Source organism: Poecilia reticulata, unplaced genomic scaffold (genome assembly GCF_000633615.1).
Source record: "Poecilia reticulata strain Guanapo unplaced genomic scaffold, Guppy_female_1.0+MT scaffold_190, whole genome shotgun sequence".
NCBI lineage: Eukaryota > Metazoa > Chordata > Actinopteri > Cyprinodontiformes > Poeciliidae > Poecilia > Poecilia reticulata.
Window position 1 is genome coordinate 75,081 of NW_007615019.1, and position 22,614 is coordinate 97,694.

The window sequence follows — 22,614 nt, forward strand, 5'->3', positions numbered from 1 at the left end:
AGCTGCAGGTTTTACCTTCAGTCACATCCTGAACATCACAGGTCTGGGACGTCAACATGACAACCAAACTGCCTTTGACCTGAACCTAGAGGGACGAAGTGATGAATCAAATGTTTCAGTTGAGTTCAAGGCTATTTGTGTTTCCACCAATAGAAATATTACTAAATGTTTTCCACAGAGCTTTCTGTCCGATCCAGTTCTGGTTCTGTACTGACCCAAACGTTCCTCTGCTTCAGTTTCAGTCAGGATGAAGAACATCCTCTCTTTCCCATCATCAAATTGCTGTAATAACTATGAGTCAGGTGATTATGTTTCAGCATAAATCACTTTAAACTTTTCTAACAGAATCTCTTTCTCAGACTCTGACTAATGCAGAGTCAGCTTCCCAAAGCTGAACTTCTCCAGGTTTATTTCCCAGAAAGTGAGAGCGTTGTTGTCCTTCAGTGGACGGCGTCACAAGCTGGACATCCCGTCATCAGGCTGTCCCATTCAAACACACGGCAGCTTCCTGTTGCTCTCTCTGCTGCAGGAGAAACCCAGAATGACTTCCTGCAGCTGGAAGTGGCTTAGAAAGGTTCTGCTGACGGCACCGAGCAGCAGAACCTGGGAGCTGTAAATAAAGGTTTGGGATAAACACGACAGATTTATATTTGATGGTTTCAGCTTGGCGGACGCTCCTGCCTCAGATCTCCAGGTGAAAACATTTAGGAAAGTATGTGACCCACCCTGAGCCGGTTCGCATGGCTGGAGGATTACGGAGCCGACAGCAGATCTTTGGACCCGGCTCTGCAGTCAGATCAGGTCAGGACCGTCTCTGACGGTCCTCGTGCATCGATGCAGTCGGATTGGACCGCCGGCTTCCCAGCACTGACAGGACTGTTCATCCATCCGAGTCCGAAATAAAACACCTGATTTATATTTACGGCTGCTCCATTAAAACGGAGAGTTCAAATGAAAACACAGAGGTGAGGAAGAACGCAGCTGGATCGCCTAGGGAAGAACTGCTGGTTCTGGTTCTGGAACATTTGAGCACAGAAACAATAATCAGAAATATTCACAAATAAAACTTTCCTAATAAAAGTTTGTCTCTGAATCGATCAGATTCTGACTTTATGAACCAAATCCCACAAATTTTTGCTTCAGTTTCACTTAATTTAATGTAATGATGAAAAAAATTAGCTTCTTATTTCAGCTGCAAACTGAAACGAGGCAGAAAAGAAGGAAATAAAACAGAGTCTCTATGAGACGATGTTCTGGAAGGTTCTGGTTCGGTAGGTGAAAGTATCAGAACATCACAAATGATCAGATGGTTTCAGTCCCACTGCAGCAGATCCATCTGAACACAAAACCTGCAACACACAGAAAGCTCAGGAGAAACTTCATCAAATTAAACATTTAATACAGAATGAGAAACAAAGATTTAACCCTTTGGAGCCAAAGAATCTTCATCTTTCAGTAATAAAGTTTTTGTTTCTGCTCCTTTGTTTCAGCGGTAAAACGTGGATCCTCTGTATGTTTACAGATTTCACTGCCATGTTCAGGAGTCCTTGAGCAGTTTTACCCTCATATATCAAATTATCTGGAGACTTCAGCCTGGAAACAAGACAGGAAGTAGAAGAAGATGAAGCGTGTTTGATCCTGCATCTCTGGACGGTTGGCTGTGAGGACGTCCTCGTGTGGGACGCAGAGTTTGAGAGGACGCTGTGTCCTTCAGAGGACTTTCAGAGTTCTGACTCCGCTTGCAGCTCAGGTGAGATTCAGGTTCAGCTCTGGGTCCCTTTAACACACCGTGTGTGTGTGTGTGTGTGTGTGTGTGTGTTACATAAAGCACTCAGAGCTCTTCAGAGACAGAAGAGGCGACACATTCACACACAAACACACACTCTGGGGGAAGATGATGCACAAAGAGAGTTAAAGAGAGAAAACAGACGACAGAACTTCAAAAAGCCGAGGAGATCAGAAGCATCCTCTCCGCCGCTTCCTTCGTCATCTTGCGCAGGAGAACGACAACAGTGAGGGATGAGACCCGCTAACGAGGGAGAGACGGAGGGAGAGAGAGAAGCCAAGGATGGAAAAGAGACAGGAAAACAGAGAGCAGGAAGACAGAGATTAACCTGGAGGAAACAGGAAACACAAAGAACAGATAGAGGTTCAGAGAACTGATGATGATGATGAGGCTGATGAAGAAGGTGACAGGTGAAGATCCCAGCCAGGTGCAGTCGTCCTGCAGTGAGTCTTTGCTGCGTCTGATGGAGGAAAACGTGACCACCTCTCTTCCTCTGCTGCTCCTTTTCAGATGAAATGAACCCATTTGGATCAGAACCGGCTTCCTCAGAAACCTGAACCAGCCGACACACTGTAACCAGGCCGACGGACTCGGAATGGACCTGGAATCAGAACCTTGTGGCTGTTTGTATTAAAGCTGTTTTCTGAGGTTTTGTCAGGAGCAGAGTCCGGCTGGATGTTTGGACCGGCCCGGCTCTGTGACCTCTCCCTCCCGGCCCGGCGGTGAACCCACAGGGTTCAGCTCCTGGTTTCCTCTCCCTGTGCGTTTCCTGCTCCTCCCTCGCTGCCCGTCATGTTGGACCGGCTGCTTGGCCCAAACTCACTCTGCGGTCGGCTGGTTTCCCAGAACGGCTTCAGTGAAACAGACAAAACAATCCTTCACTCATCTCAGCAACATTTTACCTGGGAATCGCGGGAAAGTGCTGCGGGTTCGAGTCCTGGCCTGGTGACCTTTGACACATCTTCCCCTATACTCTCTGACCTCAATTAAAGGCCATTAGAGCCACTAAAACTTTTAAAAATAAAACATTCCAGCCTCCTGTAGTTCAGTTATTCATGGCTTTAGAAACGGCAGAGCTGAAGCTGGATGGAGGAAACCATGACCTTTGACCCTCCTGCTGATGTCACACAACCTGCAGACCAGGTTTAAACAGACATGATGTTTAACTAGGTCAAATTTCTGAAGCTTTAAGATACATCAGAGTACTAAGGCCAGGATCAGAGATGTTTATTAAAAATAAAATCATTTATATTAATACAGAAAGTAGTAATTTTATGAGAACTCACAAAAAACTGCATCATAATGCATAGTGTTGAGTGCTGTGTAAACGTTTAGTGTCAGTTTTACAGATAAATACTTTAACACATCAGATTATCATCCTTTAAATGATTTTTCAGAAACAACCACATGAACCTCAGAGCCTGCCGACTAGCAGAGCTTTTTAAAATGACTTTTTCTCAGTTTTACAACTTTTTAGTAATATTTCTGTTTTATTCTACTGATAGAATGAATTGATTCTCATGAGTTTAATAAATGTAAAAAACCTTCCCTTCCTCCGTTGTGTTGAAGGAAAACCTCCTGATAAACTCTGACGCCGTCTTTGTTTCTTGATGGAGCTTCTGAGAACATAAATATTGTTCATGAAGGTCGTCTGCAGCAGAGCCGTTCCTGAATCTCAGCCTGCTGAGAACTTATGCATTTAATAAAGGTCAGATAAAACGTGTGAAGGTTTAGTTCTTACCTGAGGAATTCAACCCGAAGCGCTCCAGTGGCAGGATGAGCAGGCAGGCCGGCGTCACGCCGCGGCTCGTCCTGCCGCCTGATGTGAGGAAGAAGCTTCTTCTTTGGTTTGTTTATGCTGCCGTCTCATTCATATTTCAGTGTTTCTGTTTGGGACTCTAATGTTTACACTCGGACGCGTCGCTGCATGAGTCTGTGTGAAGTGACCTCTGACCCCACAGGGCCGGCCTCCTCCCATGAAGGCCGAGCCGTTGGTCAGCAGCCTGACAGGAATTGAGGTGGTCCCAACGTAAACAGTCAGGATTTATCCAGATCCTGCGGCGGTTTTCAGCACTTTGTGACCTTGAAAGGCTTCATGTCCAGGAACAACGATGGATCCTGCTCTGATCTGCATTAACTGTGAGTCTGATGTGTCGGCAGCAGCCTGTAGATCCTCCCTGTTTATTCAGGACCAGAATGACTGGAATATAAAATAACGTCTTTATTTACGCAGCAGGAAGCTCAGAGCTCTTCTTTCATGGCGGCGGTCTCCTGCCCTTCATCGTTTTCTGTCTCGTCTCTCAGCCACAGAGGCTCCATCAAGACTGTTATGATTCTTAAAAAGATTTAAAACCTGAAAGTTAAACTCCAGTGGAAATGTTTCAGACCAGATCGTCTAAATGTTCAGAAGATGAAGCTCAAGTTTTCTTCCTTCAGTTAAATGATGAGGGAAACGAGCCTGAAGCTGCTACAGGAACCGGACTCACCGGGTTCTTTGGTTCTGTTGGTCCAGTCCAAGCAGACGGTCAGCACCAGAGAACCCATCCATCGTCTTTTAGCTGCTTATCCTTATTGGGAGCTGGTGCCAAAGTCCAGCAGCCATTGGACTGTAAAGAACATAAACATTAGTTGTGCTAATGCTAATGTGCTATAGCGACACCGTATTTAGCAGGAGCTAATGCTAAAGTGCTGAATTCAACCGTGCAGACTCCCACCATGTTCCAGTTTACAGTTGGTGAGTTTTGCCAACTCTGCTGCTGATTTTTCCTGATTGAAAACAGAAGAGCTTCTGTCAGAAAGCATGCAGCAATGCATTCTGGGTACTGAATAAACATCACAGGCGAAGAACATGAGAGGGAACAGACAGCCTTTACCCCCTTCAAAATAAGAGGATGAATGTAAACAAAAGAGCAATTCTTCAACACAGATGTTGAACTTTATTCAGTAAATAAGCATTTTGAATTTATCTGGTAAATTAGCTTAGCATAAGATACATGTGCTAAGCCTTTTCAAAGTTAGCAAATATAGCTCAGCTGTTAGTGGATTAGCAGAAATGTTCACACCAAAGCTAAAACCTGCGGTGCAGCACTGTTACAGAACAGATATGATTAAAACACGAGACATTTAACTTCTATATCTAAAATGAGAAAATATCACCACAGCAGGTTTTAATCTGTCAGATTGGGAGGAAGAGGAAGGTCTGATGGACCGATTCTCCTCTAACCAGCTGGTTGATCCTCATCAAATCCAACAACTGATGTAACATCTTCTGTTTTCTACGCTTCAACTCCCTAAGAGGTGATTCTTTCAGGACTATTTTTTAGATGTTTTGTTCAGTTTTAAGCTTGTTCAGGGAGATGAAGACCAGCAGGAAGTCTCAGGTAACGACGATCCTGTTTCTGAAGCCCTCGATCAGCCTGACTTGCTGATCGAGGCTCTTCATCTGGTCAACAGGTCAACATTTCGTCTCTTCTTTCAGTTGAAGTCAAATCACAGGCTTTAAATCCTGCAGGAGTTTTAGGAGCTACTTTGTCTCGACTCTGTAACTTGTAGTGATGGATGGAAGATAATCCAGTTTAACAGACACCAGCTGAAGCGAGAGCTGTTTAGCTTCACTGTCCAGTTTGTGACCATCAGACCAAACGAGACGTTAACCCAGAAGCTTCAGCGATCCGTCCAGGATGAAGGCGCAGGAGGTCAAAGTGCTTCAGAGTCCTGATAATTGAAAGCAGGAGTCTGAATCAGCAGAACTCAGGAGGTTTTAAACGTTCAGCCGGGTAATTCATCCAGGCAGGACTCGGCTGAATCTGATCTGGTGAATAAAGACCAACTGCTGCTGCGCTACTGGGAGCTCTGGGTGTCCACCAGCATACAGGCTAATGGTTTTAACGGCAACCCGCTGGGGTCAAACCAACACAGAGAATCCGTTTCCACTGAGCGGGTCGGGTCGGAGCTGCTTCACCACAGAAACATCGGCTCAGATTCCAGTGGGGTCAGAGGTCACAGCCTCAGCCTGAGAAGAACCGCTTGGACCTGGAGGGCGTTGCTAACCTTCAGTCACGGTCCTGTTGGGCTGAAATCAGCTGAACGGTCTGAGCTCCTACGTCAGGAGAGGTGAAACACGGAGACGGAGGAAAGCCTCCATGTTGGACCGGGAGCCGCCGAGTCAGCGGCTCCCTGCGGTGAGGCGCTGGAGGTCCTGATTCACAGCTTGTTGAACACGCAGCCTTTGATCCGGGCCGAGTGCGCAGCAGAGCCTGAGTCAGCCCAACACCTGGACCCGTCAGAGCTGTGAGTCCGGGCCGCGTCTGGACCAGAACCAGAGCTTTGAAGAGCGAACGCCGCTGCAGCTGCTCAGGGTTTCTGTTTGGGTCACTTTGCTGAAAACTGACAGGATCAAACGCAGATGAAACATGAATCAAAGCTGATGTTTCACAAACTTCCTCCTGCTGAGGCTGGAAGCAGCCAGAGCCAACCACATGAAAGGGTTAAACCAGCAGCCAATCAGAGAGCAGCATCCTCACCGCTTCTATTTTCAGGATCCAACGACCTTTGAACTCAACCAGCAAAGAAACTTCTGCCCTCTGATTGGCTGGCTGGGTGTTGGACAACCACATCAATGAAACACACACACACACACACACACAATCTAACACACACACACACACACACACACACACAATCTAACACACACACACACACACAATCTAACACACACACACACACACACACAATCTAACACACACACACACACACAATCTAACACACACACACACACACAATCTAACACACACTAACACACACACACACATGCACAGACACACACACACACACTCTAACACTAACACCCACCCCCCCGCCTGCATTGACTTTCTATCTCAAACTTTTTGGACCTTTAAGAATTTATGGTTTTACATTTTTGAGTCGAATCTTTTCCAGAACTCTTTTCCAAAGTGATCAGAACCAGTCAGAATGTCTCGGTTCCCAGTTTGGATCTGCTGTTGGAGCCAGATGAAGCCATGAGACACATTGGTGGTTCTGTTGGGACTCGGACCTGCTGGGAATCCAACAGAACCTTAATTCCCTTGGTACTCTCTTCTTCGGACCCAGAAAGTTCTGCTGGGCCAGTTCTCTTTATTTTCTGTTCTCACAGCAGATCTTGATGCTCAGTCTTGGATAACAGCTGATATTTATCTCATGTTGGGGGCAGCGCCTCCAAATCGACCCGCAGAACAAGAGCCAGCCGTCCTGCTCCGTTCACGGCAGTAAAGATGGCCGCCGCCGTCTGCGGATGGATGTTCAAGCTGCCGAGAGCGACAGGACGGTCACCGGATCAGAACCAGGTGAAGGAAGCTGATAAAAAGAGACGGTGAAACGATCAGAACCGGGCCGTTCAGATGTGGGCCACATTCATGATTCATATTTAAGAAATTACTTTGTTGTTCCTCTGACAACGCTCTATGATCGGTTTGTTAAAAGGTTCTGTGGTTCTTCATGTTGGTTTCTGGTCTGAAAACTGAAAATCTGACAATAATCAGATATTTCCGGATTAAAACCTTAAAGTGGCAGGAAGAAGATAAATGATGAGGAGAACCTGAGTGAATCACGGCGAGGCTTCAGGGTCCGTTCTGGTTTTAATCTGTTCCAGTCAGGCAAACTGAACAGACTCCTCGTCTCATTGGACCTCCAGGATGGAAACGTGGTTGCCATGGCTACCGTCAGGCCAGGGCGACTGGTGAAGGAAGCGACTCTGCAGACCTCGGAGGGGTTGTGGCGGCTGCTGGCCACTAGGTGGAGCAGGCGAGCGCTCTGGCCATCAGTTTATTTACCACGGCGCGCACACACACACACACACACACACACACACACACACACACACACACACACACACACACACACACACACACGCTGAAGAGGTTTACAGAAAGTGACACCCAGCGAAGTGGAGAGCAGGGCTGAGGATCTGCCAACAAAACAAACAATCAGGCAGGCAGTCGGAGGAAGGAGACGATCGGCCTCCGCCTCCCGGCGCTGAAATATTTAGCCAGGCGGGACGGTTCTCATGGCTGGAGACGTCTGCAGCATGTTGGAGGAACTTCTGCATGACTGCAGCATCATTTCACATCCATCTCCTCCAAATCCTCCCTGACATGTTTGGTGTCTTTGGAAACATTTAAGCGTCTCCAGCAGACGTCTAAATGAAGCAGTGTGGTTTGTGAGCCGTCTGTCCCGATGCGCCTTTTCATGCCCGCGGGCTGATTCCTGAGCGGAGTGCCTCAGCGGCCGCCGGCTGTATGAAAGGTTCATGACTGGAAGGTGGTTAGTTATTTAAAGCAGCTACCGGCCCAGACACGCTCGCACCAACAATCCGCCCTGCAGAGGCTTTATAAGGCAAGAGCGCGGCGATGAGCTCACTCAGCCAGGTTCCATGAAAAACAAGCGTCCCACTCACGGCTCACACACTTTCCCCACAGCTGCTGATGTCAGAGCGGCGCAGGGAGAATCCCAGACGTCTGATCTCAGCCGGAAGCTGCAGCGCCGCGTCTCCGCTTCCTCCATGTGACTCGGCTCCAGCAGATCCCGCGTCCTCGCTCCGCCTGATGTCACCAGCTCCAGTCTGCAACCACCACTGGGTCCAATATCACTTTTAATCACAGAGTAACTTCAGCTGCTTTTGTTGTTCCCTGATTGGATCCATCTGATTCTGGCCGAACTTTTAACTCTTTACTGTTCCTCTTGGAGGCGCAGAGCTACATCCCATCTGCTTCACCAAGGGATCCGTTTTATTTATCACTTTAAATAAATGAATCCCTCATTACGCCCCAGAGTGTAAATACTTTAGAACATGGCAGATACGTTTGCTGTAAGTTTCTCCTGAACCAGTTTGGATGATTTCCCAGAGAAACTCCCCCTGGATGACCCAGCCGGCTCTTCCTATCCACTAAAATAACTCTGGATGTTTTTTCAGGATCGTTTCTCAACCAAACAAAYGATGACACAGAAATCCAGCAGGAAGCTGTGGGAGCAGGAGGCAGGTAATGACTGGGATTACTGGAGATCAGGGTGATTAAAATCCAAACAAACCCGACGTGTTCATGGAGAGGATGTTTCACCGCTTATGGGCCGTCAGACCAAACGGAGATGCTTCATGTCAGAGTCACCAAACCTGATTCAGTGGAGATCTGGAAACTTTCCACAAGCTAAATGATTTCATCTCAACAGGAACCTTTAAATAGATTCAGAAAAGGCTACGACCTCTGACCCAAACCAGGAAACCCTTTAGAGATTCTGTTTGGCCCATCTGGACCAGAACCCGCTGAAGGACTCTGCTCCTCTCCACCTTCAGGTTCCTAATCCTGGTCACACCTTCCTCGTGTTTTCTGGCTTACGCCCGTCTCCCTTCACATCCGCCTGGAAAAACCTCAGAGCTGAAATCTGTCCCACATCCAGAACCGCGGACTCAGCACAGAGCCAACAGGAAACCCGGGAACGCCAGCATCACGGACCGGAAGAACCGACTCGGCACAGAGCCAACAGGAAACCCGGGAACGCCAGCATCACGGACCGGAAGAACCGGACTCGGCACAGAGCCAACAGGAAACCCGGGAACGCCAGCAACACGGACCGGCGTCTCAGCACTGATTGGTTTATAAACGTTTAGTAACAGCCAGCAATGGTCCAATCAAGGAAGAGAGAACAACAGAATCCAACGGTAGAAATGAGGAGAATGTTTTATGTAGACTCTTGGATCATTGAGTGAAGGTCGAAGGTCGAAGGCCTTGGAGGAAACGGCAGCAGCTGATGTGACGACCTGCTGGATCTCCCAGGTACAGGAAGACTTGGAGGTTCAGGTGATGGGAGCGAGGCCGTTACGGACTTTAGAAACAAACAGGACACCTTTGAAACCAGCTGTAAAACCCAGTCTGGAGGTTTTGGTCAAAACGTTTAACTGGTAAAAACCTGATCTGTTTATTAAACTCCTGAGTTTTAGCTCAAGGTTTTATCATTTTTATTTAGTGTAAGAGGAACGATGACGACGTCTGTAGTGGAAATGAAACCAGAAGATCTTCAGACGTTTCAATCAGAGCAACTTGTAAAAGGTTTTGGATCCTGTTCATCTATCTGCCGTTGGCTGCAGCAGCCGGGTCAGTCCCGCTCTGGTCATTTGGGTCAGAGTTTCGTTCAGGAGAATGAAGAACTGTTCCTCCTCATCCAGAACATCGGACCAGCAGAGGTTTATGATTCAAGGTCCAGTTCTGGCTTTCATCACTGACAGGACAAACCGTCTGAGCGCGCTCAGCTCATACGGCTATGACATCACATCCAGGAGGGTTCTGGACCCGCTAGCTGATCCGTTACCTTCTCGCCCCGAGACGAGACGATGACGGCGCGTTGACTGGAGCCGAGAGCCACCAGACCAAACACTGGCTGCCTGATAGACGCTCAGCAGATGGAGGGAAGAGTCACGGTTCAGCCGAGTTTTAACCCTCACTCACTCCCAGCCGGCTGCAGGGTGGATGTGAGCGGGGAAAAGAGCGGTGCGTCACCGCGGAGAGGGAGGCGGAGAGAGAGGGAGGAGGCAGCTGTACTTATGGTAGGAGGCTCAGAGAGTCGCAGCAGAAAGAGACCGGCCCACTCCGATAAAAACCATTCAACTGGTGAGCCAGCGAGCGCACTCAACTCTGACGGAGCGAGAGAGGGAGGGAGCAGCAGAGGTAAAGAGAGAGAGGAACTCCCTTCATCTGGGATAACTTAGTCCTCTCTAACACACTGCAGAGATTCACCCCGGGAACAGCCTCCGTCCTGCCGCTTTGCTTCATCCATTCAGTTTCTGCTCTTCTTGTTTTCTTATTTCTTCTCTTTCTTTCTTTCATGACGCCTCCACATTTTGCAGCCATCTGTCCCTGACAAAAAGAAAAGGATTACTCATTTTCTCCCTTGCCGTTGTTTTCTCTCTCGTTCCTTTGCAGTTTTTCCCTCGTTTGGCAGGTGGACTGTGAGCCGAGCTCAACTTTCAGCTTCCAAACTTCTGAGAAAGAGACGAAGGCAGCAGGACCGAGCACAGGAACTCTTCCTCTGGACTCAATTTTCATCGACTTTTGGACTTTTTGGCCTCTGCCTGTCCCTCTGGTTGGTGGCAACATGTCGGTGTTACCGTTCCTCAGCTGGGCCCTTCTGGTTCTGGTTCTGGTCCAGGGCGGTGGATCCTCAGCGGACCTGGCCTCCAGGCCGCTGTCCCTGACGCTGCAGTCGCTGCCGGACGCCTCCAACGCCCACTGCCCGTCCTGCGCCCTGGCCCGGATGAGGCGCGGCGACGGGCCGGCGGCGGACGGCGACTCGCCGGCGTATGAGGAGGAGAAGGCGGCGCAGCAGGACGTGGTGGAGGCGGTGAAGAGGCACATCCTCAACATGCTCCACCTGCAGGCCCGGCCCAACATCACCCGGCCCGTGCCGCGCGCCGCGCTGCTCAACGCGCTGCGCAAGCTGCACGTGGGGCGAGTGGCCGAGGACGGCAGCGTGCAGATCGAGGGGGAGGAGGAGGCGCGAGGGAGGGGAGGCAAGGGGGGAGGAGCGGCGACGGCGGCCGGAGCTCGGGCGGGAGACGGCGGCGGCGACGCGCCGGAGACGACGGAGATCATCACCTTCGCCGAGGCTGGTGAGTCTGGAGTCACTCAGAGGGAGTGTGTGTGTATGTGTGTGTGTGTGTGTGTGAGTAAACACTGCAGCGGCGGCGGGTCCACCTGCACTCGCCCAGCTGATCCGTCAGTAACGGCCCCCTGCTGCTCTCAGAGAATACCTCGTTATCTGCCGACAGTCAGCAGGGATTTGGGCGGCGCCGCCGGTTCTGGTCCGTTTGTTTTCCTGACAGTCGGTGACAGTGGGGGGGTTTCGGGGGGGGGGCAGGTCAGGTGTTAATCATGGCTTTGTCACCTTTAACCTGCAGACCAGCTGCAGGGCACGCTTCGCCCATTTTAACAGCAGTTTAACACCTTTGAATCCGGGTCAGTGACGGGTCACAGCGCCTGAAGTTGAGCCAGGTTGGGACCCGGTTCTGAAGGTCCAGTTGGGTTGTTAAAGCAGATGGATGTGAGTTTACCTGCTGCGGCGGCTCACCTGTCAGCGGCGGCACCGTGTGGGCGGGACTCTGGATCTGCTGCAGCAGTTTGGGTTTCTGTAGGCGAGAGTCTGGAGCAGCAGATGGAAAAGATTTTTATGAAGCGGATCTGAGCAAACAGGCTGAGCGGAGCAGCTTCACCGAGACGGCGGCTCGGCAGCCACCCAGGGCCGCCCAATCACACGCCGGCTCTGCACGGTTCCAGAGCCAATCACACACCGGCTCTGCACGGTTCCAGAGCCAATCACACGCCGGCTCTGCACGGTTCCAGAGCCAATCACACGCCGGCTCTGCACGGTTTGTTCAGGTCGGCGTCCAGCCTGAAACTCCGTCTGGATCAGAACCAATCAGAAGTTCACTGAGCCGCTTCCTGGAGCCCATCACATCTGGTTAACCCAGAGTTTCGTCTCACAGGCAGCGTTGTTGGTCCCCAGCTGGTCTCTCACTCTGGTTCTGGTTCTGGTGGACGTTTCCTTCCTGTTAACAGTCAGTTGTTTCTCTCCACTGTCACCAGGTGCTTGCTGCACCAAAACCCAGATCTTCCTTGAACGTCCGTTCTTCTCCAGTCGTTGCGTCAAAACCCGACCCAGTTGACTGAACCAGACAGAATCACACGGTTCTGGAGATGAACTGGATTCGTTTGCCAAAAAGAACATCACTGTTCTAAATTAGCTCAATATAAATAAATTAATTTATATTTTATGTTGAAACTTATTCCAAAGAAGAACTAAACCCTGCATCGTGTCTGTCAGGCTCTGATCCAGGAGTCTGAAGGGTTCTGTCCTTCTGCGCCTCTGATGGAGGAGCAGTCGTTGCTTTGGACCTGGTCTGGCTCGGTTCTGACTGGATTCTGTCGGTTTGTTCTCTGGTCAGCCGTTTACGGCTCTTTTCTCCGCCAGTAAACCCTGAATATCATCGTTAAACGGCCCCAGAAAGTTCCTCTCAGTCAGCAGAATCTGGGAGGTTTTGGTGCTACCAGAACCCGGGCGACGGTACCGGCCCGGTCCTCTGGCTCGGGTTTATTGGGCTTTTATCTGGGGGTTGTCATGTGAACGCCTGACTGAGCGTCTGAGCAGGAATTTAACACGTTTCATGTTGCTGCCGCTGCAGAGAAGTTGTGGGATGCAGCTAAAAACACTTGTGGTTAGCCAGAGCGCGCTTTATAGTCAACATCTTGAAGCAATTTTCCCATCCAACGTAAGAAGAGGCACATTGCAGATGAAGTATTTACATTTGTGTCGAGCTGAGAATGATTCGATCACAAAGCAGCTCCAACGTTTTCCCTCATGAAAGAGAAGCAGCCGAGGTTCTGCTGCAGCAGATCTGGTTTCCAAACAAACTACAGCAATCCGACTCGTCGTTTAATGGCGTTCCTCTGGGAGCAGATTCCCTTTTAATGCCTGAGTTTAGACTGTAGGTTTGGCGCTAATGAGGCCATCAGCTCAGACTCTTTGAAGCTTTGACTCACGATTCTTCATTCTGACCTGGAAAATATTTTCTGCCACATCAAGAGGATCCAGAAATGCTCACAAAATAAAAAATACTAAATCAAATAAAATAATTAGATCTAATTAAAGCTTAAGGCTTCAACCATGAGTTGAATAATGTTTCACATCCCTGAGTCTAATTTCAGATGAATTATGACAGAGATGATCTAATCTCAGATTAAATATAAATTCTAGTTCAAAGGAAGAAGAAAGTTTCCTCCGGTAAATAACACCTACCAGCAGGGGGCGCCTCCGAGTTGCTCTGACTGGATCAGGAGTCAAAAAGTGGATCGTTGAATCAGCTAGCGGACCGGTCCAGGAATTAGAACCACTGGTGAAGAAAACAAAGGAACATATTAGAGGACGTAGAAAAGCTGAATTAAACGTATTTTCTATGGTTATTTATGAAGAGATGAAATACGGAACCACAGATGACAATAAGATGATAATAAAAGTCAACAGCAGAAACGTTATTAAAAAGTTTCCAACAAAAACACCTGGTCTGCTAAATATAAACATGTAATTCCAAACTGGCCACTAGGTGTCGGTGTTTTTGTCACAGCGTTGAGCGATAGCTTGGTGAGCTAACACTAGCTTAGCTACCTGACGAGGCGACAGCAGCTGTCACTTTGTTTAACACTGAAGCGTTTAAAGCAGGAATATCTGAACTTTACTGATCCAGGATTTAGCCCCGCCCACTTTACCACTGGGTTGAAAAGGAGCATCTGTCTCCGTAGAAGATCTCTGATGGAAACCAGCGGTCCAGTAAACTCTCCCAGCCTGCAGAGCGCATCCATTAAATGCATATGAGCTTTCCGTACCAGCTGGCCCTGCGGCCTCCTGGGAAAGAAGCGGTGCATTCAGGGAGCGCAGTAATTATTTTGGGCCGTGGAGATGGCGGGAACGGGAGCGCAGGGATGACTGGGTTCTTGGCGGAGACCAAGTGTCAACCTCTGTTTAGCAGCTCGGGGACAATGTCCATCTGTCCTCTGTTTTTTCCTGTCCTCTGTTTAGAGTCCGTCCCTGTTTATCTTCCCGCTTCTCCCCGTCCCTCACCACACACAGAGGACAATTAGGCTAATTGAACTTAATTGAACACATCATTAGCGACATTCCTGACAGCACTTTCATCCGCCTGCTCCGCGCGCTAACCCCGGCCTACCCCTCGCTGCTCGGCCCGCAGAATAAACCCGTCTTTGTTGGGTCTATTCTGGCAGCGCCGCCACCAGCTCAGGGTCACTTCACTGACCTCTGACGGCCACAGGGAGCCGCACGGCCGCCGCTGATTGGACGACATGAACATCTGTCCGGTGCGGTTCTGCTGCTATACCCTTGTTTGGTTCTGGTTCTGTTTTGTTTATTCTTGTTCTGTCATGTTTTCTCTCCGTTTGTCATCTGGTTCTCCTCTCTACAGTCGTGTTCAGGGCGCGTTCGTGGCGTGTTGACGGTCGTTTCCGTGGCGCGTTCAGTTTGTGTTTAAGATCATGTCCGTGGTGCGTTCAGGGCGTGTTTACGGTCGTTTCCGTGGTGCGTTCAGGGCCTATGTAAGGTGGTGTCCGTGGTGCGTTCAGGGCGTGTTTACAGTCGTGTCCGTGGTGCGTTCAGGGCGTGTTTACGGTGGTGTCCGGAGCGGTTGGCGTTTTGGGTCGGCCGCTGCGGCTCCCATCACCTCATTTGGCTCGGCTTTGATGTGTGACAGAGATGCTCTGTGTGGACAGATGAGTCACTCCATAGTAAACAGCTGCAGATTGGGAGCAGACCCGCTGACACGGAACACGAATCGATTCATCCACCGCTGGAAGTAGATCCTGCACTGAAAAACAAAATCTTAAATATTCAGCCAGTGGAAATAAAACTTAATAATCAATTTTAAGGAATTATTGAGTTAAAACTTTAAGGAGCTTTAAACAAGGCCAAACTGAGACATCTGCTCTGGAAACTTGACCCAAAATACTTGGTAAGATTTTATATTTTTGCAGTGAACAGGAGTTTAAAGTGACAAAGAGAACCGACTGTGTTTGTCAGTAACCTGTGCAGGAGTTCAGCTGACCGAGCAGCTTCACCTGGTTATACCTGAGCTGATCTGGTCGCATGATCAGGTTGTTACCGTGAGTCCAGATGGTTCCTGTTCTCCAGGATTTGGGTCCATTTATTGACCTTCACATCTCTGTGGACCTTTGAAACGTTTCCTCAGGAATCAGATGATCTGCAGTTTCTCCTGACGTCTTTTTCCTCATCACCTCTGCTTCCTGGTTCTGAAATCTGCAAAGCTGAGAGGCTCCGGTCCGATCGTTCTGTCAGCGTGACGGGGAAGCGCAGCAGCTGAGGTCGGTTTGGACCGGCTCCCTGCCGTCTGAAGCCGGATCCGGCTGCTGGAACCGTTTTACGGCTCGGTTTTATGTGGCTCTAACAGCCGGCGCTGTTCACACCCGGCAGTCCGCACATGGAACCGATTCCAGAACCGCCAGTAAAAACAGATCCCACTGGTTTCAAACCAGGCCGAACTGGCACCCAGCAGAACCAGCAGGTTCTTGCGTTCTGGAGGGGATGGTGTCGGTGGCTCCAGGTGAACCTGGTCAGGAACCAGAACTCTGATCTGGGTTTGTGGTTCTAAGCAGTTCTGAATCTCTGCAGAACATCTGGGCAGGATTCTGAGACAGAACCGCTCTGGTTCTGGTCGTGTTGAATCTGGACATTTGGACGTCACCATTTAATGTCGAGGGGAAAAATGTTCCTGATCCTCATTTCCTCAGTTCTGCTCTACAAATTAAACCGATTTTCAGTGAATCACTTGGATAAAAACGTTTTAAACTACTTTTAATTATTAACTGAACTAAAACAGCATTAGATGAACTGAAAAGACTTTTGGTAAAGAGCCTCCAGACATCAATGTTCTGATTGGTGCTGCAGAAACAACCTGAACTGAAAATAAATGTTGGTTAAGGTTAGCAGTGTTCTAGTCATGGTTTGGGAAAACACTGGCGAGACATAAATATGGTTACTATGGCGTTACTATGGCGTTACTATGGAGTTACTATGAAGTTACTATGGCGTTACTATGGAGTTACTATGAAGTTACTACGGCGTTACTATGGCGTTACTATGAAGTTACTACGGCGTTACTATGGAGTTACTATGAAGTTACTACGGCGTTACTATGGAGTTACTACGGCGTTACTATGAAGTTACTATGAAGTTACTACGGCGTTACTATAGCGTTACTATGGAGTTACTATAGAGTTACTATGGAGTTATTATAGAGTTACTATGGCGTTACTATGAAGTTACTATGGAGTTACTATAGTTCATATTAACAGCTCATAGTTACTATGAAGAACAGAAGTCGATATAAAATCCTCAGTTGGACGGAAGATGCAGGATGTCGTGACGAGGATTCATCCAACATCAACAGACTGAAGACATCAGCAGCAGCTGATGGAGGTCAGAGGTGAACTTTGACCTTCATAGTGGTCAACTTCAATGTTTAATGAGAGAAACCAGAACATTTTAGCACAAATTATAAAAATGTGGCGTTTAGTGGTCTAAAAACAATCAGAAATCTGAGTTACTTGATGCTTTTAGTTTGGCGGGTTTAGTGGGGTTTTGGGGTCCAGACTGGGTGTGAGCTGAATGAGTCAGAACCTGCAGGATCCTGCCGGTCCAGCTCGGTTCTGTCCTCCGCTGAGTGGACCTGGTGAATTTCTTCCTCGTCCTGAACTCGGACCCGCCGCAGGTCGGCCCAGCGCATCCAGAACCCCGATATATTCCCGTCTGCTGGGGTCCAACTTTGTGTCAGAACTTCAGATTTTTATGTTTGTTTTGGTCGTAAATGTTCTCACAACGAGCCGCAGATAATTTTAACAACTCAACAGGAACAACCCTCAGAATCTGCATCTGGAGCGGCTTCAACATTCCCCACAGCGACGGACAATTATGGGATGCATTCTGCAGATTGTTTTCATTAAAGCCGGAGCAGAAGTTCATGAGAAAAAATGAAAAGTGTTCAGATCGACTCGTCTGCCAAGCTGCGATGGGTTTTCATCATCAGATGGATTTTTATTTGCTTCTCGCTTCAGAGACGAACTTCTTGGTTCTGCCAGCAGAAGAAAAGCCAGCTGGAGTTTCTCCCCGTTGGTAGAACCGGTTCTGATGGAACCAGAACATCTGCATTAAACCTGATCTCCGATTAAAATATGATGACAATCATCCATCTTGTTTTAAAGTGGGCGGGGCTTAATGAAGGTCCAGATTCTTCCTGTTGGGCTTCAGCTCCTCCTGTTCCAGGTGGATGAGCGGTTCTGTTGGTTCTGGTATCCTGAACCGAGCCGTCTGACTCGGTTCTTGCTCCTTCCTTTGGTTCTGAAAGATGGATCGGACCACACTGAGCTTCTTCTGTAAAGTGATCCAAACCCGCAGGTTTTAGCCAAGTAGAAGAAGAGGCAGTGTCTGGAACCAGAACCGGCCGGTTCTGTGGCCCAGTCCAGTACAGCCGGTCCTCAGAAAGGATGAATGAACAGACAGGTTCTGTCTCCTGGAGGTGATGATGATCTAAGTGAGATAATCGCCTCCAAACGTCTCTTAAGACGCTCTAATGGAATCGCTGCCCGCCTCCACACACACACACACACACACACACACACACACACACACACACACACACACACACACGTCGCCCATTCACACCGTCTAACTGAGCATCGCTGCTGCTGACATTCATAAACTCTGAAGTCGTGACTGGCGCGCTGCGTTGCCCACGAGGCAGAGCAGGCTGGGAGTCGCGCTCCGGCCTCCAGGCTGCCAGGAAACATAAAGCTGCACCACATGTGAGCAACCAGAGGAACAGCAGCCGTAAAACCCACAGAGTGGAAACCCGATGCAGCTTGTCAGCACCCAAACATCGACCCAGACCAGAGACGGAGGCGATGAGAGCAAAGGTCCAGGAAGCCTTTCACCAGCCTGGACCTGCTGCTGTGACTGTAGGGAGGAACAACTCAGAACCGATTTCTGAAGGAGAAACTCCTGAACGAAGAGCTTTCTAGGAGGAATCCGTGTTTTCGTCATAGTTAAAGTCCTCTGGAGGTTTTCACGCCCCCCCCCCCCCGCTGGTTCTGGAGGTTCGGAGCCGTCTCACCGTCAGACCCGGCAGCAGGATGACCACGCAGGTCCTGGTGGGAACCATTAGCTGCTATAAAAACCTCCAACTCCAGAAGCTCCAATCGCTGCTGCTGAGTCAGCGGGGAGTGTGTGTCTCTGTGTGTGTGTGTGTGTGTGTCTCTGTGTGTGTGTGTGTGTGTCTCTCTGTGTGTGTGTGTGTGTGTGTGTGTGTGTATGATGTGGCTCACACACACCGATCTCTGTGTTTGCTGTCATGGCAGCCAGTAGTTTGGGGTGTAAAACTCATTTTCGTCACGTTTTTCCTTCGTTTTTGAAGGTGATGATGATTTAAAGAATCTCTGCATGACTCTCTGGTTGGTGGTCAGGAAGTCTCATTGGGCTGATCTGACCTGCCAGCCAATCAGAGAGCAGAGCAGGTGACCTAACCTGTCCTCTCCCTGTGTCTCCAGGTGAGTCCCAGGGCCTGGTGAACTTCGTCCTGTCCAAGGATGGAGGCGACATGTCCCTGGTGGAGCAGGCCAACGTCTGGCTCTTCCTCCGCTTGGCCAAAACCAACCGCAGCCGAGCCAAAGTCACCATCCGCCTGTTCCAGCAGCGCGGACGCCTCGGCCCGCCGCAGGACGAGGTCCTGCTGGCTGAGAAGACGGTGGACACGCGGCGCAGCGGCTGGCACACCTTCCCGGTGTCCGCGGCGGTGCAGGCGCTGCTGGAGAGCCGGCGGAGCAGCGCGCTGAGCCTGCGGGTGTCCTGCCCGCTCTGCAGCGACTCCGGCGCCACGCTCGTCCTGGTCTCCGGCGGCAACCAGAGGGAGCAGTCCCACCGGCCCTTCCTCATGGCCGTGGTGCGGCAGGGCGACGGAGGCGACGCGCGGCGGCGCAGGAAGCGCGGCCTGGAGTGCGACGGGAAGGTGAGGGTCTGCTGCAAGAGGCAGTTCTACGTCAACTTCAAGGACATCGGCTGGAGCGACTGGATCATCGCGCCGTCCGGTTACCACGCCAACTACTGCGAGGGCGAGTGCCCGTCCCACGTGGCGAGCATCGCGGGCTCCACGCTGTCCTTCCACTCCACCGTCATCAGCCACTACCGCATGCGGGGCTACACCCCCTTCCAGAACCTGCGGTCGTGCTGCGTGCCCACCCGGCTACGCGCCATGTCCATGCTCTACTACAACGAGGAGCAGAAGATCATCAAGAAGGACATCAAGGACATGATCGTGGAGGAGTGCGGCTGCTCGTAAACACTCGGACCCGAACGGGACGGACCGAACCGGGCCGGAGGAGGCGGCAGCGCCCGCCGTCCTCCGGGTCGCTCTCTGGGACGGAAACTCGTCTCCAGACTTGCTGAGTCAAACTCAGCCAGAGTCTCGATGGCACTTTCTGAAAAACCAGGAAAAAGAAAAACAAATGAATATCTAATATATTTTTGTTACAAACGGAGGGAGCGAGGCGTATTTATGTGGCGTTCAGGAACCGCTGCACCAGTGGGACTTCAGAGAGACGAGGCGCCTGAAAAACTGCAAACAAAAAGATCTCAAACTATGCAACTTGTTTCCTGTCCTGATCTGCTTCTGGAGCGGAGACACCTTTACTCTGTCGAAGTGTACATCGTGGAGTGTGTGTGTGTGTGTGTGTGTGTGTGTGTGTGTGTGTGTGTGTGTGTGTGTGTGTGTGTGTGTGTGTGTGTGTGTGTGTGTGTGTGTGTTGAGAGATACTTGAACGAAACAAGTTGGCTCGGCTGCTGGAACCAAACACTTCTTTACGTTACCATGGTAACCATGTTGATGTTATTATTAATTTTATTATTGTTAGTAAGTATATTAATAATATTAATGTTATTCTTGTTAATATTTTGTGTTATTTTTCAGTTTTTTCATGTTTAAGAAGCGTTACAAACGTGTTATTTTTTGCACTATAGCGACTTGAGTTCAGGTCAGAGGTCAACAGGTCACATGTCACGGTTCAAGGCTTCTGATTGGTCCCTGCTGCGTTGGGAACCAGTGAAACGCGACGTTAATTCAAATGATTCCCCTGGAGATCAAATTAATCCTCTTTGATCATTAATAAAACATTTTTAGGTCATTAGAGGAGAAAATGTTGGACTCGGAGGGAGAAACCTTCTGGTTGTGGACCTTATGGGTCCCTCTGAGAGGTCAAACCATTTCAAGCTACCGTAACATTTAAAGCTGCAAGTTTAATGACCTGCTGGGAAGAAAACATCCGTTTGGTTTCACCTGAGAGACTCCAGCCTACAGAACGACGAGCCGGGTCGGTTCTGTAACGCATCGGATCAGATCCATAAAAACAAACCTGACGGGGTTAAAGTTCCCTACAGGACGTCTGATTGGTTCTTTGTTTCCTCTAGAAATAAAAACATTTTATTCATGTTAAACGTTACGTCTGATCATCTGAAGGCACTTTATGAGAAACTGAACTGATTCTGGTTCCAGAACCAAATCAGTTCAGTTCATCAGACCAAAAGTGAATCATCATCAGATCCATAAGGTTCAGTCTAATCCTGATCCTCAGAATTTAATGGGAATTATTAAAGTGTTCATCTGAAGGAGATGTTAGTGTTTAGGATTCATGCCGTTGTTCATGTTGCAGATGAATTTTTCTGGATGGACAGACTTCCTGTGATCATTCAGACCCAAAGCAGAAAATGGTTTTGGTCTGTCGTAAATTAAACCCAGAGCAGAAAACAGATGAAATCTTCCTGTTCCAACACCAAAGAGTCCGTCTGACCTTCGGATTCATTAAGATCAAACCTTCAGAAATCAGAAAACTGTGTGCAAAGGTCAATAACTGATGTTAATCCATGTCTTTAATTTCAAACTCATGTAGTTTCTGGAAGCTATCGAATTCCTACAGATCATGTTTGTCTCTGCTGCCCTGCACATTAAAAACTCCATTTCCCACAATGCTGTTCTCCTGGTTCCACGTTGAGGGAGCAGCTCAGTGCTGAAGGTTTAAAGAAGCTCCTGGTTTCACCGTGTTTGAGTTCCTCCATGTTTACGGACTCAAATTAATATCAGTGCTAAAAAAAGAGCAAGTTAGTAGAACATGGCTGTACGTGTTTAGATGCTGTTCTTTTTATATAAAAGTAAGAATAATATAAATACTGACACTGAACAAGAGTGGACAAAGAATAAAAAGTATATTTTTTATTCTGTATATATGGAAGCCAGACTCCAGTATGTTGCTTTGCTTTGTTGTAAATGAAACGTGCTTGTGGCATTTTTTATTCTTATTTATTTTACAGTATTCTTTGTTCTTTGGTTTAGGCTTCACTATTAAAGTCTGAAGGATGTACACAAAGGAAGCAGGCTGCTGTTTTCTGTCCTCACACACGCACACACACACACACACACAGTTTTCCCAGCGTTTGCAGCAGAGTGAAGGTTTCTCTGTCACACACGTTTCAAAACGTGACGCGGTGACGGTTCAGAATGCTGGAGCGGCTCCAGTCGGGGCTTCGCTCCCTCAGCAGCTTCATTAAAGGCCTGACGGTTTGAGAGAGAGGTCAAAGGTCGGCTGAAGCCCCGCCGCTCCTCCGCTCTGCTCTGTTTAACTTCAGAGCTGCTGGAGGCTTGGCAGCTCTGAGGGAAGTCAGAACGTGAATAATCAGATACAGGCTGGAGGATTTACACTCTGGAATCCTGCAGGAGATAAACTCTGAGCTCTCAGAGGAACGGCTGAGCATGCTGCTGTGCTGCAGTGCACAGCCGTCTTCTCACATACTGGAAACACACCAGAGTCACTCCGACTGATTAACCGTCAGATATTCAACATGCAGCTCAGATCTTCAGTTTCACTCTCAGACATCATCAGTGACATCAGAGCTGAAACTGTTGCTGCCCATCAACCTGGGAGGGGTCAAAGGTCATATTCTAACCAGCTGAAGTTCACCTTCCTCCAGACATCAGCGCATGAAGCTCAGAGGAATCTCACGTCTACAGGCCTCAGCCAGCGAGTCGGTTCTGCTGGCGTCAAGAACCAGACGAGCGTCTGAACAGGCCGGGTCGTTTCTGCTGTTCCTCAGTGGAAACATGGTAATGAGATTTCAAACTTGTGTTTTCCATGCCGTCCCTGAATGAGTCAGAGCCTGTAAACCTC

General features: G+C 49.1%; 2 protein-coding genes across 7 annotated transcripts in view; one reads left to right on the forward strand and one right to left on the reverse strand.

Annotated features, from left to right (window-relative positions):
* LOC103460133 (NACHT, LRR and PYD domains-containing protein 12-like) overlaps nt 1–16,411 on the reverse strand; it is a 37,491-nt gene extending 21,080 nt beyond the window's left edge. For 2 of the 5 annotated variants that reach the window (XM_017303173.1, XM_017303174.1), the window contains exons 1-2: nt 726–5,980; nt 16–610 (exon numbers count right to left, since the gene is read on the reverse strand). The gene's annotated coding sequence lies outside the window, so the exon portion shown is untranslated. Of the gene's footprint in view, nt 1–15; nt 611–725; nt 5,981–13,624 lie in introns of those variants that run through there. The other 3 variants (XM_017303171.1, XM_017303169.1, XM_017303170.1) reach the window with 3 other exon arrangements.
* On the forward strand, nt 6,657–21,348 carry inhbaa (inhibin subunit beta Aa). 2 transcript variants are annotated; one of them, XM_008402141.2, is made up of 3 exons: nt 6,657–10,500; nt 10,756–11,441; nt 18,952–21,348. In XM_008402141.2, the coding sequence occupies exons 2-3, from the start codon at nt 10,928–10,930 to the stop codon at nt 19,737–19,739; spliced, it is 1,302 nt and encodes a 433-aa protein (XP_008400363.1). In that variant the 5' UTR covers nt 6,657–10,500; nt 10,756–10,927; the 3' UTR covers nt 19,740–21,348. The 2 variants fall into 2 exon arrangements, with proteins under 2 accessions (XP_008400363.1, XP_008400361.1); XM_008402139.2 differs by lacking the exon at nt 6,657–10,500 and having other exon boundaries at nt 10,508–11,441.
* The last annotated feature ends 1,266 nt before the right edge of the window (nt 21,349–22,614 follow it).